This window comes from Cibotium barometz, chromosome 40 (assembly GCF_041138505.1).
Source record: "Cibotium barometz isolate CiBa-2024 chromosome 40, ASM4113850v1, whole genome shotgun sequence".
In the NCBI taxonomy this organism is placed as follows: domain Eukaryota; kingdom Viridiplantae; phylum Streptophyta; class Polypodiopsida; order Cyatheales; family Cibotiaceae; genus Cibotium; species Cibotium barometz.
In genome coordinates, this window is record NC_141085.1 from 7,071,268 (window position 1) to 7,089,475 (window position 18,208).

The 18,208-nt window shown below is 39.3% G+C and overlaps 1 protein-coding gene and 1 long non-coding RNA gene across 5 annotated transcripts in view; both read right to left on the minus strand.

Moving 5' to 3' along the window:
* Positions 1–5,314: 5,314 nt before the first annotated feature.
* LOC147615146 (uncharacterized) lies at positions 5,315–8,608 on the minus strand. 3 transcript variants are annotated; one of them, XR_015262748.1, is made up of 3 exons: positions 8,166–8,608; positions 6,199–7,747; positions 5,315–5,677 (listed from the first exon to the last, which is right to left on the minus strand). It is a non-coding gene; the product is annotated as an uncharacterized LOC147615146 (long non-coding RNA). The 3 variants fall into 3 exon arrangements; XR_015262749.1 differs by lacking the exon at positions 5,315–5,677 and having other exon boundaries at positions 5,980–6,270; positions 6,469–7,747; XR_015262750.1 differs by lacking the exon at positions 5,315–5,677 and having other exon boundaries at positions 6,033–7,171; positions 7,284–7,747.
* A 4,817-nt stretch (positions 8,609–13,425) lies between these two features.
* Positions 13,426–18,208, minus strand: part of LOC147615147 (uncharacterized) — a 34,342-nt gene continuing 29,559 nt past the window's right edge. For both annotated transcript variants that reach the window (XM_086779145.1, XM_086779146.1), the window contains exon 3: positions 13,426–14,563. In XM_086779145.1, coding sequence (XP_086635271.1) covers positions 13,622–14,563 — 942 coding nt within the window. In that variant the 3' untranslated portion in view covers positions 13,426–13,621. The remainder of the gene's footprint in view (positions 14,564–18,208) is intronic.

An 18,208-nucleotide genomic window follows, 5' to 3' on the forward strand; every position in this document is an offset into this window, starting at 1 on the left:
ACTGTACAAGGTCAAAGGATCAGGGGAAGAGATTCTCATCTACCCAAAGATCAACATTCTTCTTCCCCTCATTTCTTAGTGTGGACATGGTTGAACTAGGTAATGTTAGGTAATGGTTGCCTAACATATGAACGTTTTACTAGTATATAATCTTCATCTATACGAATGTGAATGTCTACTTTACGTTTTCTACCATTCGTAATACCATCTAAAGGCATGTCTAATTCAAGATGAAAGAAAAATAAGATTAATAGAAGATTAGAATGGAGATTTATATTAGATAATAATATTCTAACATTTGGAATGATCCTAGAGAAATATATATTAAGAATATATCTCTCTAAAAAAGCTATTTTTTATATTTCAAAAATAAAGATTTTAGTTATGATTAAGAGAGATGATAAGAATGAAAGGAGTGGAGTGGCATTAAATGACATTAAAAATTTACATTAAATGAGATAAAGATTTGAAAATGATATTAAAAATAAACTTTTCAATATATATATATATATTGAGAGGAAAGTTTTAAATGAAAAAACACTAAAATGTGAAAAAAATGCCCTTCTATTTTGGGATATAAAATATTAGAATGCATCTTGTAATCATTAGATAGCATAGCAGGGAAAGATATGACAAGAGTGAAGAATGAAAGGAGTAGGGTGGCATTAAATGACATTAAAAATTTACATTAAATGAGATAAGGATTTGAAAATGATATTAAAAAATAAACTTTTCAATATATATATATATATATATATATATATATATTTGGGAAGAAAGTTTTAAATGAAAATACACTAAAATGTGAAAAGTATCAAAAAGCTATTATTTTAGTGACCTCAAAAAATGTCCTTCTATTTTGGGATATAAAATATTAAAATGCATCTTATAATCATTAGATAGCATAACAGTTAGGAGGATATGACAAAAGTGAAGATTCTGAGGAAGTTATGAAGATATGACAAGATTGTTATGAGGTAGTTATGACTAAGAAATGATATAAAAATTTCACTTTTTGGGTTTATATATGTATAAGGAAAGTTTTTTTTATGGAAAAACTCAAAAAAATAAAATTTTAAAAAAATCAATTTTTGGGCCCCTCTTAGTTGCGTGGTGATGCAACTTACATTCTATTTTTTGGTATAAAATATTAGAATGTACCTTGCAATCATTAGATATCATAGAAGTTAGAAAGATATGACAAGATTGTTATGAGGTAGTTATGACTAAGAAATGATATAAAAATTTCACTTTTTGGATTTATATATGTAGAAGAAAAGATTTTTTTTATGAAAAAACTCAAAAAAATGAAAAATTTAAAAAAGTCAATTTTTGGGCCCCCTTATGGCCGATAAGTGAAACCTTGGGAATGGTGATGCAACTTGCATCTAAAAGTAATGGGTTAAAATATTCCAAAACTATAGACTATAAAAGTACTAAAAGCTAGTGAGAGAGTGGATAAAATATAGATGGTACGACCTAAAAAGTCTATAAAAAAATAAGGGGATCATTTGCTTTGTCTCCCACTATGGGATCAAAATTAGCATTTTTAATCAAAAGATTACTAAAAATTAGGATTTCTTACAGGGCCCATTTTATAGTCCAAATTTTTCCTAATAGTTGTTGCTCTAGATCTAACTGGTCTAAATTCAGAACCACTGAAGACAACTCAGGACATTGGCTCATTGGATATTCAGAATTTCAATCATGCTATTCCGCCTTGCAACAATATATATGTTCGAGCTCAGAATATCAAGCGTAATTACTTATTACTGGAGGACATATAGAGTCAATTACGAGAAGAGATATAGAAAAATACCATAATTTTATATTATGGTGTAGGGACATCACAAAAAATGTTTATTTTTTCTTATATAAGATATGTCTTTGTTGACTCAAAAAGGTACTTTATATTCTGATCTATTGTACTTTCTACTATTTATTTACCCAATGATAGTTTACAAACACTTTAGTGTATCTCCACTTTGCATGCTTTTGTGTAGCTATAGAACTGTTGAATGTTTCTCTTCTCCGTTGTTTTTGAGTAATTCTAAATGTCAACAGTACTTGAGCTTGCAACAGTTCATTTTCTGTTTAGTCGTAGTATGCTTCTGTAAAACCATTGAAAAACTTCTTTCATACTATTTGTCTTCTTTATTCCTCCGAAATGTTGTGTGTGCCAAAAGAATACATTGCGTGCTATATAATGGGACTTTTTCATGCCTTGCATTGACCAGATTGTAGGACATACATAGCTCTTTACAAAGTAAGGTAGATGATTGTGAATTATATGCTACATTTATAAAACAAAGGTTAAAACATTTTCCATGCCTTACATTGACCATATTGTAGGATATCCATATCTCTTTACAAATTATCTCTTTACAAAGTAAGGTAGATGATTGAGAATTATATGCTACATTAATAAAACAAAGGTTAAAACATTCATAATGTAATTGATATAATAGGGCTAGGTTAATATTATTACCATGTAATGTGTTATGATGCAATATGTCCAAGTCTCATTCATGCTCTTTCCAAAAATCTTCACTTATTCTTCAAATTCCTTGTGATCGATTTTGTTCCAAGTTTGTTTGTCACAGAATATAAATACCTGATCAAGAGATTTTCATAGTTCAAACTTTACATTCCTTGCAAGGCCATCCACTTCATGACCTTTCACAATATCATGCACCCCCTTTCACAAGTTGTACATGATTATAGAGATATAATGTGTTCGATTTTTAAGCTTTCTCTTAACCTCTGGCCTTGACAAAAAACTTCTTGCCTTAACACCCCTAATGGATGGTTTGATTGGAACTTCCTTACCATCTTTTGACCTTTTCAAGTCTTTAGTAATTTTAACATCACCACCATGAAGTCCAATGTTTGAAAGTACTTTTTTCAATGTCTTGATTGTTTGCTTTCTTTGCTTTTCTGGACAAAGTTTCCAAGCAAATCCAATGTACAGGAATACAAGTTTTTCAACGGTTCAACATAAAGCATGCAATGTGCATATGTGTACATTAGATAAAGGGATGCCGTGCAGCACAGGCTTGTACTTTGGATCAACCTTATTTTTATTGGGAGCTCTCTTCCACCACTTTTGGCTCAACTTTGATGCTGGTTCATTATAATATATGCATGGGGTCTTTGAGTTACCTCCTTTGCTAAATGTTATACATACACTTCAGTGTTTTGAGGTCCCCAACAAGATGCCATTCAACTTAAAAATCACCTCCCTTCTATATGAAGTAGTTCACCTTGAACTTGACTTTTTATGATAGACAATATTTTAGTTTGATGAAACACTCAATTTAATGTCTCGTGATCCTATATCTTAACCTGTAAACATACAAGTTACATAAGTAGATCTTTAATGATGGTCATAATATAAATGACATAAATAGATATACGTTTCAAAACTTTACTTATCTCAAATGATCCTAACCACTATATATTTTTCTTCGATTGCACACTGAAATACTTTGGGTTATCTTCTATCATGGATAGATCAAGTGCCCTATTCACCATTCCTAACCACAATATATTTTTCTTCGATTACACATTGAAATACTTTGGGTTATCTTCTATCATGGATAGATCAAGTGCCCTATTCACCAATGTAGATGTCACGTGTTCCACCTTCTTTTCCTTTACTATCTCACATTCATCCAATTTAATCACAAATTTAAGAAGACCTTTACATTCTTCAAACATGATACCATAGAATTCCACCATTCTTTTTTGAAGAAGTTGTAAGTCAAGGAAAATATTATTCCATGCATTGTACATTGTACTGCCTTTTACACCTTCAATACTCATCCATTGTTGATATGGAAACATTGTCCAATACTCATCCACCTGTTGATTTAAGAGGCTTCTTAGTCTCCATACTTCTGCAAAGCAAGTGTTGACAGAAGCACGCATTTGATTCTTTGGTCTCACATTTTTTGAATACGGTTTTGAAAATAGACGTATACCCTTTTTTGCTAACACTGCTCTCATCTAATGCTTCTTGAATTGCATAAACATCAACTTTGTTGCTACCAATAAATTACTACACAACATTCCTTTTCACCTTTGTATATTTTTTCTCTTCCATGTTTGCAAAGGTACCAATCTTTCATCTATTTGATTGGAAAGTTATTAGGATTCACATTTTCTTTGTTTGGTTCCGATATGTTCTTGAAGAATAAATTGTGTTCTCAATATCTTATAAAACAATATCTTACTAAACTATTACTCATTCAAAACTACGTTGAATAACAATTGAAAATTTTTAGTAATAATTATTACCTTGCCTGTCACACTCTACGCTTGCATGCTCTACTGTTTGCTTTCAATTCTGCAAGATTGCTAACTTTCTTCTTTCTTTGTCTTTCACCTAATAGAGTTTCTTTGCTTCTTGCTTTTCTAAGTTTCTCTCTGTCTTTTGCAATTCTTTAGTCTTGCAAGTAGTTTCTTCAACTTTCAACACTGAGCAATCTTTTCAAATTTGTCTGTTGCTTCTTGTTGATGCAAGTGTTTGTACACATCTACAATTGTCAAGTAACTTGATATATATCCAAGAAGACCTTTGTCATCATTCCCTTCAAATCTTAAGAGTGATGTTGGATTGAAAAAAGAGGAAGTGGAGTTTGTGATTGGACATTCAAGATAAATTGAGCCATCACACCATAGATTAATATCGTGCAATACTGATGACCTCGTGTTCTCTCTTCATAGCACCAATGCGTGGACTCTTTCTCCTTTTCTGAACTAGAGCATAATCTACTTCAAGACCTATACGAAGATGATAAAGCCTCTTTCGACGTGAAAGTTCACTTCCTTCCATTTTTTTAATTGTCTACTAATACAAACAAAAGCTTTTATCATACCAAATTAGGACTAATGACGTAAAACTTATTGGTTGCCCTTTAAAATTTTAAAATTCAATGAATTTAATGCTTGTTATTCAATAGAAAATACCTTCAATATAGTATGTACAAAAGTTAGTGTTTGAAGTGTACTGTAGTCAGTGTCATATATTTCGTCTTAAATGCACAAGAATCTAAATAGATTCACCTTCTTAATACGTGGAGATATTATAATGTTCCTTTTGGATCATGTCTTTCCTTATTATGCATTCTTGATATCAAATAAATAGAAAAATGAAGAATTTTTGAGAAGGTTCCAAAATGAGTTCCGATTTTCCCTATGTCACATAGTCACGGGGCCTCATGCCCCCTCACCCCCCCCCCCCCCCCAAAAAAAAAGAAAAAAAAAACAAACCAACATATCGGTCAACTTGGTCATGTTTTATTTGCTTCCCTACCCAAGGATGGTCAACCAACACATGTGGCTTGCCAACTGATTGGTTAGCTTTGTTAGGTCTTATCTACTTCCCTACCCAAAGGATGGCATGCCAAGTACGTAACACAAACATCCCTTTGGCACACTACTACTTGTCTTATCCTTCACTACTAGGTGTACAATGTGTTAAGGCCGGTAGAGATTTGTAAACAAATCCCAAGACGGATGGAGTATATAAACTGAATTGCCAAACCCGAAGTCTCATGTTAAAATTTGACATGCACATTGTAAACAACTATGAAGGCTCATACAAACATGTTGCTTAGAAACCAATACCTTTTGAAGGCATTAAGTTTACATCCTCAACGATATCAAGGAAGACCTACAGAACAAAATGTCAGGATAAGATTTCAATACCTACGCATTTGAAACTATCAAAAGAAGCAATGATTGCCACTGGTAAACAAATTTACAGAATTGTAAAGAGCTTAAATACCCCTAGCTACCATGAAAGATCTTGAAAGAACTCTGGCTATGGCAATATGCTATTTGTTCAAATGTTAAGATCTTGAAAGAACTTGGCTATGGCAATATCTTTTTTGTTAAAATGTTAAGACATTGTTACATGTTCCATGTTGATGGGATTCCCCCTAAGGGCACGTCTTCTATTGATGGGTGCATAAACTTCATCAAAATAGGACATGCAATATATATGACCCCAAGAGGAACCTGAACACCTCTGGTTATGTTTATGGTACAATTTTTTCAACATGAATAACTCAACTATGGCAAAAAACTTTGCAGGAACCTAAAGAAATCGAACACCTCAGCAATGGTAAAATAAGTTTTTTCACAAACATGAAAAGAGCTTGAAAACTATCTTGGCTCTGGCAAGAGGATTACATGGAGTAAAAGCCTCAAGGTAAACCTCTGCTGCATCGAATGCATAGACTCACAGAGAAGAAGCTTGTTGTCCTTGGAGCACAGCAAATTGGTATGATGGTTAGTCCAAGCTGCCAAGAAGACTTCTAGATGCTCTACAATCCTCCCGAGTCCCAAGTATGGATCAGGGCATGCTAAAGCCCTGATCTATACCTGTGTTTTTACTGCTATAGCCCTCAAACCCTAGAAGAAAGGACTAAGAAACAGAATGAGCATGGAAATGACACTAACCTGATGGCATTGAAAAGGCACCGACCTGATGATGAGATGCTCTAGGAGAGCATGTGCATGAGGTAGTACCTTGCGGAGCATAGTGGAGGGAACACCTTCTTTGTATTTGTTAAGGCATGTCTTCTTCAAGGCTGCCAAGTGCTCAGCCCCCTACTTCACTTGCAGTCTGGCCACCAACAGCCCTTCCCTCACTCTTGCTTGGCGTCTTCATGAAGTCCCATAAGCCTCCGTGTTAGGGGATTTTGTTGGAGTATGGACAGGCGGAAGCATAGACAAAAGAAAGAGAGAGAGAGAGAGAGAGAGAAGAGACAGAGTGATGGTTGACAAGATCACCTTTTGATTAGCAAGAGGCTTACAATGGCAATAGCCAACACATGAGTGTACAATGTGCTTAGGGATTGGATACAAGAGTGATAAGGGGAGGAGGCCTTTATATAAGAAGGACAGAAGCTGGCTGACGGGCATAAATCAGCCCCGCGACTCATAAAAGATGAGAAAATACATGTGTGCCAAATAAAAGGTCCAGTTCCCACACCACAGAGCTGCACAAATTCTAACAGATTTTTTGTATTGGTTCAGAACCACCCCAAAAATGTGTACATCACTTCTTTCTATAACCTTCATGTTTGAGAAGGGGGCATGTGATTGAACCCAGACACCTAAATATGGGAGGAAACAGAATCAATGTAAAACCACCCAAAGCCTAAACAAACATTAGTGTACGTGTTAGAAATTCTTACCAAGGGAAATGTAGCTGTAAGAGACTGCAAAAATCATGGAGAGCAATGTTTAGTTTAGGTGTTGGGAAAGCTTACCAGGGGAAATGTAGCCATAAGAGCCTGCAAGATCACGGAGGCAGATTGGGTCACCCTTTGATGCATCCACATGCCCAAAATCATTGACACGGGCTTCCCCTTCAAAGTCAAGAAGGATGTTGCTTGACTTAATGTCGTGCTTTGGCTCTCCTTTCAAAGCCAAGAAGAATGTTGCTTGACTGATCTTTGGCTTTCAATCATGGTGGAAAAAAGTATTGCCCTCTGTTATGCCCAAACCTTCAAAGCCAAGAAGGATGTTGCTCGACTTAATGTCGTGATTTTGGCTTTCAATCATGGTGGAAAAAAGTAATGCCCTCTGTTATGCCCACTGCATCTTGAACCTTCAAAGCCAAGAGGGATGTTGCTTGACTTAATGTCGTGATGAATGACCTCTGGCTTTCAATCATAGTGGAGAAAAGGAATGCCCTCTGCTATGGCATCTTGAATCTGTCCTCCCATGAAATCTTCAAAAAATGTACGTGTAAAGAAAATTCAGAAAACTGATGCAAGAACAATAAACTCCATACTTACTAGCACTTGTTCTCGTAGTGAATATATAAGAGTATACTTACACAGTTTCATACACCCATGAAAATGTATTCATTTTTATATACATTATGCCATATGTATGCAGAGGACACATTGTTAATCATGATGTAGTTGTTGCACAAAGACTAGATTTTTGCACAAATGAGGATGCAGTCAAGTTTTCAATATTGCCCTGACATGCATATAATATACATATATGTCACACTGGTGCACATACATATGGTACAACATATATGGCATAAGTGCATACAAATAATATACATCTATGTCATACACACATATATGCACCCAAAAAAAAGAAAAAAAAAAGAGAGAGAGAGCAAAGGAGCATACCTAAACCCAGACGCTTTCTTTTAACTGCTGATTTGGAGATCAACCCCCGCTTCAACGAAGCTTTTCTGCCAAATTTGATGCTAGCTCAAGAGGCGTAATATCTGCTGCCAAAACAGTTGTAGGGAACCATGAAAGGAAAGAACGGGTGTGCTTGCAATGGAGGGCAATTATATTTTCGAGCTCGGCCCTTGCTGTGATAGGGGGTTATAATGGCGCACAAATGCAGTTGTACTGGATACACACAGCTGCAGGCTCCGTCCCAGCTTCTATCCATGACGGTAGCCTCGAGCTCCAAGATTCCCTTTTTTCTTCTTGAGGTGTAGTCATCGTCATCACCTTCGCACCTGCGTTTCTTTGAGCCTTATCAAATTTCCTCCCAACAAACCTTCAAGGCGCTTTAGCTATAGCCAGATTTTTCAGAAACATAACCTTAATTGGAAACCCTCAAGATGAGCATACATATATGTACTGTGAGTCCAAATTGGATATATATATGGCACCAAAATGTTTTTTGCATTTTCATTAAATATATTCTATGAGATTTTCAAGAATAAGAGTGTTATTCTAAGGTTTCATTTTAATATCTAATGAATAATGCTTAAAAAGTCAATGAAATGATGATGAGGATGTGATCATGGAACAGGCCGCTCGGCGGACCCACTTCCCACTCATTTTGGTAGACCAACACTGAACAAGTTGAGGGATTTAGCACAGGAATGACCACAAGCATCAAGTTTGAGGCTTATAGTGCTAAGTCATGCAGGGCACAGAATTTGTACGAGATTTTATGGCTACCCCTCTTATAGAAGCAAACATTATCTTAGGGATTATGCTTTCTATTTGCATGCATCTCACAATTCTCTATAGAAGGCCTCAAAGATTCAACGAGTAGAGGGAGGGAGGGAGGGAGGGAAGGAGAAGAGGGAGAGGGTGGGCAGAACTCATGCACTAAGGTTGTATTAATTAAATGTCACGTCAGTAACATTTAATTAATACACCTACAATAAAAGTTGTGAATATACACACACCTACACTAGTATAAATCAACATGAGGATCTTGGAGAATTATCCTTATACCTAGATTAAATATCCTTCTACCTAGCTTAAAATCGTAAGTAAGGATGACCTTACACCTAATGATCCAGAGTGAGAGCTTCTCTGTACAAAGTGAGAATGGCCTAACCCTTCACATACTTCTCATGTTACTACACGAACATTCACACACACACACACACACACACACACACACACACATTCACATATATATGTATATATATAGATCTCTCTCTCTCTCTCTCTCTCTCTCTCTCTCTCTCTCTCTCTCTCTCTCTCTCTCTATATATATATATATATATATATATATATATATATATATATAACAATAATTGATCAAATGTGCTTATGTAGATATATGCACTGAATATGTGCTTGACTGGCTGAAATCTCTCGCATGGGCATATGTAGCAAATATGTGCTTAACTCACTAACAGCATACCAAAAGCTGTTAAATGAAGATGCCATTTGTAGTCACACAATATAGATGCACACTAAAAAATACCATTTTTACACCTCCAAGGTTTTATGCTATCAAGAAAGGATAACCACATAGATTATTTCCACGTATATAGATAAAAAATGAATGTTGCAGCTAGTGCATCATAGTGGCTATGAGCTTGCACTTCATTTGTCACCTTGTAATATGAATAGTTTAATTCCGAGCCTCCTCTAAAAATACAACTCTTTATGGAAATAGACCAAGAACATTGTTTCTTTACAACGTAGATGTGGGCACAACTGCTTGTAGCTATTCAAAGCTACTCCATTGGATCACTTTACCAGGGAGATTTATGATGTCTATGATAATTGCAACTCTTATGGCCAATGTTTTTTTTGCATATCGAAGGCCTAACCTCACTTAGCCATACACTCAATTAATCAAATGAAGACAGTGCTCAAAATTCTTAGTCACAAGAAGATGTGAAAACATTCAAATATGTACTCTCAAGTTCCGTTTGTTTCCTTTAGAACTCACAATCCAGATTTTTGCTTATTGTTCTCATCTTCAAGAAACCCACACCACATACACTTACACACATTGGCTACAAACACAGACACACACACACACACACACACACACACACACATGTGCGCATGCACACACATAGACGCGCACAAATACATACTCTTACATAAGCCACATATATACTCTTACATATGTCCCACCACACACACACAGCTACACACTCTGATATACTCTTACATATGTCCCACCACACACACACAGCTACACACTCTTACATATGTCCCACCACACACACAGAGATATACACTCTTATATATGTGTCAAAAAGTTTGGTCTTAGTACTTGGTTCCTAGAAGTAAGTTAAAAAATACTCTCTCTACAAATAAGCTAAGAGATGTATGTAGGGTCATGTCATGAGCCAACTATTATATAAAGAGGTCTTGTGTTCTCGTATGATCCTACTTGGTGCTATATAACCTTGTGTGAAGGTGTTAGAACTTATTAAAGCTCTTTTCGCCCTATTTGATAGTGCTCATCGCTTTTGTTAATCAATGTAATGTGTTGGCTACTGGGATTGGATATCATTCTTGAAGAAGTATCTCATCGTTAGTCTTGGAGTAGATGGGAAGAAAGATGTCCATTGAAACATTCGAGCTCTTACATAAGATTATGACTTCATGTGAGAGTTCATGATAATCCTATGAGAGCCTATCATGCCAAAGAAAACCAGCCTACTGGATTTCTTGGATGACAGTTTCAAGACCTTATAAAGAGCACCTAGGGATAGGATCATCAACCTAAGGAGTTGTCCTCTCTAGCATTGACTCACCTGGCACCTTTTCCCTTACACCACTCCATAAAGCGTTGGAATGTAGGCACCTTCATAAGCCCCTAATTCTTTAAACAAGTCCATGATTACATAAGGAATCTATATTACCATTTTTGAAGAGATGCATTAGCACGCATCGGCCTCTTAAGAGATCCGTTTCAAACATAACATCCAAAGAATTAGCATCTTTAAGTACTTTAGTACTTACCTTAGTTTTCTTTTAAATTATCAAGATCCTAACTCATGTACCTACCGTTACAATAGTCACCTACTTTCTCGTCATCTTGTCATAGTGTTAAACTAGTGCCTCCATATTTGTCTCTTTACAATCATTCACCTCTATTCAAGCACATAGTTATCGTGGTGGAGTAAAGAGTCCAGCTTCAAAACAAAGGTTTACCTTTCAATTATACAAATACATCGATGATCTAGAGTTTCTCTTCCTCTCTCACTATCCCTCTCTCCATAGACATATAGACACTATCTCTTCCTCTCACTATCACTCTCTATCTTCTTGCTCATCCTCTCACTATCGCTCTCTATCTTCTTGCTTATCCTCTCTATTCCCTCTATTGCTCATCCTCTCTCTCTCTCTCTCTCTCTCTCTCTCTCTCTCTCGCACACACACACACACACACACACATGTTTGCTTACACCCTCTCTCTCTTCTCTCTCTCTAATATATATCTCTATGTACCTCTACCCTCACTCTCTCACCCTTCCTCGCACACATCACACACACACATACACTCTCTCTATCCCCCCACTTTATATCTTTACCTAGCTATACCTCCATGTCTCCTTTCCTCCTCTACCCTCACTCTCTCACCCGTCCTCACACATATACACACACTCTATCTATCCCCCCTCTCTCTATCTCTACCTAGGTATACCTCCTTTCCTCCTCCCTCTCTCTCAATCTCTTTTTCTGTTTCTCACACAGTGTATTGACTTTTTGTGTGTCTTTTTCTTTCATAGACACACATATACACATGTACACCATAACTTCCTCTCACTACCTCCCTACCATCTTGCGTATCCTCTCTCTCTCTCTCTCTCTCTCTCTCTCTCTCTCTCTCTCTCTCTCTTTGCTCTCTTCCTCTCAAGCTTCCTCTCTTAGCCCCACACACACACATGCACATTCTCTCTCTCCTGATAAAAATTCTATTTAATATACTTTTTTTTATTTTATGGAGCTGAAAATCTTTAGTCAGAGACCACTTGTTTACTATAATCACATAAATATATAGTGAGTTCTCTACATGGGTGTTGCCACTGTTTTTATATAGAGATGGCCGGTTTACTAGATCAAAGTTCAAATTTCTAGATGCTGGGTAGGTTTTCTATGCCAATAACTTTGCAATGCTATATAGAAATTACAATTTGCTATATAGGTGGACTTGATTTGCTAGTTGTAAGATGAATTTTCTTTATAGACATTCACAATCCCTATAGAGAGATCACTTCTTTTCTCACAACCCTCATCTCTCCATGGACATAGCATCAATGCCGCCAAAGCTCAAGGTGCCCGATAAGATGGATCAACCATCTAGTGCACTACACGTCGACACCCAACCTCTATTCGCCTCAGAAGAAAACTACATGTGCATGTAATTGCCCAACCTAACCAAGACAAGATTTACCTTTCCTTCATGCAAACCACAAGCATATCACCAGTCTCAAGCTGCTCGTACCGCATGAGTTTACATTGTCTGAAATTTTTCAATCAATTAGACGAGCAAAAGCGTGCAAGACCATTGCAATCGATTCGCCCAAAGCAGTCTCTTGCTCTCAAATGATGGTAACAAATTACTAATAATATGCTATGAAACATGGCTTTATTTATACACAGTTTTTGGGAGCATTTTATTAGGCCTCCACCTTATTCCCCACATGTGCAAGGGGAATAGACAGGGTTACAAAAGGTTAATTAACTGCTATGAAGTGGCTTCATTATATTCAAGTCTTGTAACCGTCCCGAGTCTATTTGTATTTGTTGCTGTCTCCAAAAGATTGAAATGGTAGATACTCTTTGAAGATGCAGTACAAGTGGCTTCGTCACACCCACTTCATAGATGCTCTGTACTCTTTATGAAATACCTATGAGCTCGATGGACAAGAGGATAACACTCTATTGCACCTTGGTCATCCTTTGTCTCTATTCACTCTCCTCCTCTTTCTCCCCTTCATCATAGCAGCATTTTTCATCCACTCCTGCTTGTAGTGCAGAATGAGACAATGACAAGCCTCGCCAAACTCCATGCAGAATGAGCTCGTAACAAAACGTGAAGCCGTACTGAACTTCACAAGCTTGTATCAAAAAGAAAAGTCAAGAAACTTGCAAGACGAAAACTAGCACCCTTGAGAGAGACTTTTTCAAATAAAAAGAAGATAAGTAGAAGACAATATTGGGAATGAAGCTTCGCACATGTATTGCAGACATGTATATGATCTATACAGCAGAAATTACACAAAAGTTACATCAGAAAGATATTTTTAACAACGGTCTCTTGATGTTTAATATCTTAAAAGTTATTGAAATCCTACATAGAAATTCTCCTTTTTCCTAGAACATTAAGTTTTACCCGTTTGATACATTCATGTTCATGTGTCCACTGGGGTGGGTGGCTGTTCTGGGGCAGCCTGCAAGAGCTCTTTTTGGGAGTTGGGAATTGTCTTAGAATCCTTGCAAGCTTCAACCTGAGCTATGACAGATCTCATCGTTGAAGCATTTGATGATGCCCAAGCACCAAAGAGACCCTTTTTCTGTGGTTGTGTGGCATGCACATGTCTAGCTGTCATGCCCATGATAGCCATTGCAGCTGCACTAGGGGTGAAAAACCGTTTCATGAAATGAGAAGCCACTCCACTTGCATTGCGTTGTCTGCATAGAGATGCTGAATCAAATCCAGAAACAACCATCCCTGGCTCATACTGCAGGCCACATCTCTTTTCATGGCATACTCGTTTTGCCGGTCTAAGATCAACGCTCTCAGAACTAAACGGTGCAACCTCTCTGCTCCCTTGTGCTGTGCCACAGTCACTTGTCTGGGAGTTGAGATGATGCGGCAAGTTGGAGTCACCTTGAACCTTTCTTGTTGATGATGCAGCACCCCACCGCTGTAGCCACATCTTTCGCTTCACAACAGGTCCTTCCCAGCCAGCAGCCACCCCAGCTTCAGATTCCATATCATTGGGAGCTATGTTCAATACAGAGCCAGCAATCTGTTTACCTGTATCCCAAGATCGTTTCCCAAGATTAGGATTTTTGCAATTAGGATGCCTGCCTGAAAGCCTCTCTTCTTCATTAGTGGCTGAGGGATCACCAACTGAGAGCATTTTTGAACAACTGCCACTGTTTGTGTTACGGCCTCCAAGATATAGTTTGCTTCTACCACCTGTCTTTTTCAAGTATGCACCTGCAGGTGGAAATGGACCTGACAACCTTGAAGCATGGACACCGCTTTTGGTAGAGGGCTTAACTCCCATCCAATTGTTTTGATTTGATGTTCTTCCCAAAAAATGGGAGTACCTGAGTTCCTTCTCCTGTAACATTGCCATAGGCTGAATCAGGTTTGAAGCACCTTGTCCAGCAGAAAGTGCAAGAAATTACTCTCTCTCTCTCTCTCTCTCTCTCTCTCTCAATTGGAAGCAACAAGGTCAATAAGTGTAATTACATACTGTCAAAGGCTAAGCAGTAGCGTCTACTGAGGGAGAGGCCACTTTTTTATTTGAAGCCAGGAGGTGGTTATCTGCAGCTCAAGACAGTCTCCAGAAGGCAGTTACCAGCAGGTCGGCTAGATGAGGTGGTGCAGGTCGACTTGGTCAAAGTGGTTATGCATAGCAAGCAACCAGCAAAGCGAGGATAAAGGAAGAGCAGATTTTGCAACGCAGTGAGTAGAAGACTTGTGGCAGCTATGCGACCTCTAGGAAGGAGGTCAACAAGGTGGGCAGGTGGCTGCCAGCGAGGCACAGAGCTGCCAAAAAGAGGGCCCAACGGAGCGTGCAGTGACAGATGCAACCACATGTACGAGAGATATAGATAGAGAGAGAAGGGGGAGAGAGAGATGGGAATAGGAGTTTCACACTCTGACACATCCAGTGCTTCTACATCACAACACAGACTCCCAAACTGTCTCCCAAAAGAGAACTCGCATCACAGCACAGCATACCATACAGTCAACACACCTGTACCAACCCTCTCTACCTTCCAAGGCTACTATCCATCTCTGTCATGGATTCCCTGTCCCCTATCCAATCAGTAGCAAGGTTGTACCAAACATGTGTCCATTACTGTACCTTCTGCCTGCATGTGACATATATCCTGGAGAACCATAAACATGTTTCCTCAAGAAACCTAGGACCTATTTCCCGTGAAACCCTTACGCATGTTTCCCTTTGAAACCTTTGTCCTGTTTCCATACAAAACCATTCACAGCAAACAACCGCATACATCTAGTTACCTGTTCCCTCATGAAACATCTGGAAACATAGAGATGCCCATAACTGTAGGTCCCTTTGTTCCTTTCTAGCAGGAAGAAAACAATCTGCTCCATGAGCTTGCATCACTCCCATGCCAAGAAACACATCGGAAACCCAAGCACATAGCTGAATTTTGCTGCCAACCAAAAACAGCCCATAAACAGTCCTGCCCTCTTGTTTTGCAGCCGAGAGAGAGAGAGAACACCTGTGGGTGAACCTGATGTCCAGCCCTGCACTCCCTCTTTCAGTCCACGCTTCTATGTCTAGCACTGTATATATAAACAACAGTCAGCACTGTATGTATAAACAACAGTTCAGCCCGACAGACAACCTCTTGCCAAAAGCCAAGGAGAGAGAGAAATTCAGTAGGTGCCTGTATACACTGCAGCACAGCAACCAGCCAGCCCTCCAAAAGCCAAAGGGAGAAAGAGAGGTTCAGCGCCTGTGTCTCAGTTCTGTAATACGGCAGCCAACTGACCTTTTTTCCCCAAAAAAGCAAGCATAAGAAGATATTCAGCTGCGCCTGTATTCTCTGTAGCGTAGCCCGCTAGCAGTACCTTCCAAAAAGCATGAGAGAGAGAGAGAGAGAGAGAGAGAGCCAAGGCGCATGTGCAGTCCCACTGTTTTTCCACCAGTAGAGAGGCACATCCAGCCATCTGCTTTCTGCTGTTCAGCCCCTATGCGCCCCTACAAAACTGCCCGTCAGTCTTCCAAAAACCTGTATCAGCCCTCAGCATGCAGCCGACAGTCACTGGAGAGAGAAAGAGAGAGAGAGAGAGAGAGCATGCGCTGCGCTCCAGCCCGCCTCCTCCTGCTGTAACCCTCCGCCTTTTCACCAATAGAGAGGCCCCTAAAAGCAACCCGCCAGCCCCTTGTTTTCTCCCAAAAAGCAAGAGAGAGATAGAGAGAGGCGTGTCTCCCAAAACTGGAGTAGCCTCCCAAATTAGCTTTTGGGCCACCAAAGGTTATAAAACCTTTTAAATTAAAATCTCTTTGTCCCCTTCACACGTGGGGCTGCCCACACATGGGTTTCCTTTTTTAAATCCAAACTGATGCCATTCACACTGTCCACCATGTCCCTGTGCACACCTGCATACTGTCCAGAGAAAAACACAGGGTCGTGACATACCCCCCTCTTGAAAAATAGCAAGCGTCCTTGATTGCACTCAATGGCACAATAAGGCATCTTATGAGCCAATGTCAAAATATGTAGCGGAAATGATAACCAAATCTGAGACCACAAGAGCAAGTAGAGTGCAGAAAATAGACAGCACAAGAGAAGGAGAGAGATAGGCGTATAACTCTTCTCTATACACAAGATCCCGAGGAAAACTGAATGAATACAATGTGGGGCGATGGGGCCTATTTATATGGCCCCATCATGGGGTCGGCCAGCGCTAGCATGCGCCGCCAGCCCTCACGACTGGGCACATCCACTCGGCCAGCAGAAAAAAAACTCCATGACTACTTCAGGTAGAGACTTCGTGAAGAGGTCCGCCGCATTGTCCTCCGTCAAACAATAAAGTAGCAAGATGTCACCAGCCAAGATCTTCTCACGTACAAAGTGATACTGTATCTCTATGTGCTTGGTCCGAGCATGGAAGATCGGGTTTCGAGCAATAGCTATACAACTCTGGTTATCGCACTGGATGACTGTGGGCTCCTTCTGTGGAACCCAATCTCACCTAGCAGCCTCTGCAACCCCACAACCTCGCAAGCAGCACCACAAGCAGCCCGGTACTCTGTCTCTGTCGAAGATAGGGCAATAGACGGCTCCAAGAAACTGCTCCTGAGCCGAGGGTAAAATTGTAACCTGAAGTAGATCTCCTCGTGTCTGGATCTCCTCCCCAATCTGAGTCACTCCAACCTTGGAGTCTGACTCCATCCCCTCCTCTGTAAAAGAGTCCTAGATCCTTCGTACTCTGCAGATACCGCAAGATCCTCAATCCTACGTCCCAATGAGACTTCAATGGCGTCTGCATAAAAGAGCTCAACAACCCCACGCAGAAGCTCAAGTCCAATCTGGTGTTCAGCAAGATCAATGAACCAACCAACTTCCGATACTGCGAGGCATCAAACTGGCTCACAAGAATCATTAACGGTTAACTTTGTGTTTGGGTCCATCGGCGAAGTAATAGGCTTGCAGTTCTCCATCCCAAAGGCCTCAAGCAACTCATGAACATACCGCTGCTGAGAGACAAAAAATCCCCTCTGGGTCTGCCAAATCTCCAATCCCAAAAAGAAGTGGAGTAAGCCTAAGTCGGTTATCTCAAACTCCTTTGACAAGGCAGCCTTCATCACGCCAATGTGCTCTACATGACCGCCGGTGAGAATGAGATCATCCACATAAAGGATGATAATCGTAACCATGCCACGTTCCCGAAAGAGATACAGGTTAGGATCTCAACCGATCTCTGAAATCCAGTCCGAACAAAGAAGGAATCAATCTTCTGATTCCAAGCCCTGGGAGCCTGCTTAAGACTATGACATACAAGGCCTTACGTAACCTGTAAACCATCCCTTCTGATCTTGGAACAACAAAGCCTGGAGGCTGCTCAACATACACCTCCTCCTGCAGGTCACCATTAAGAAACGCAGATTTTACATCCATTTAATACACGGGCCACCTCCCTCTGAGAAGAAGCAAGGGCAAGAACGGTCCAAATCCTGGTCATCCGTGCTGTCGGTGCAAAGGTATCCTCGTAGTCG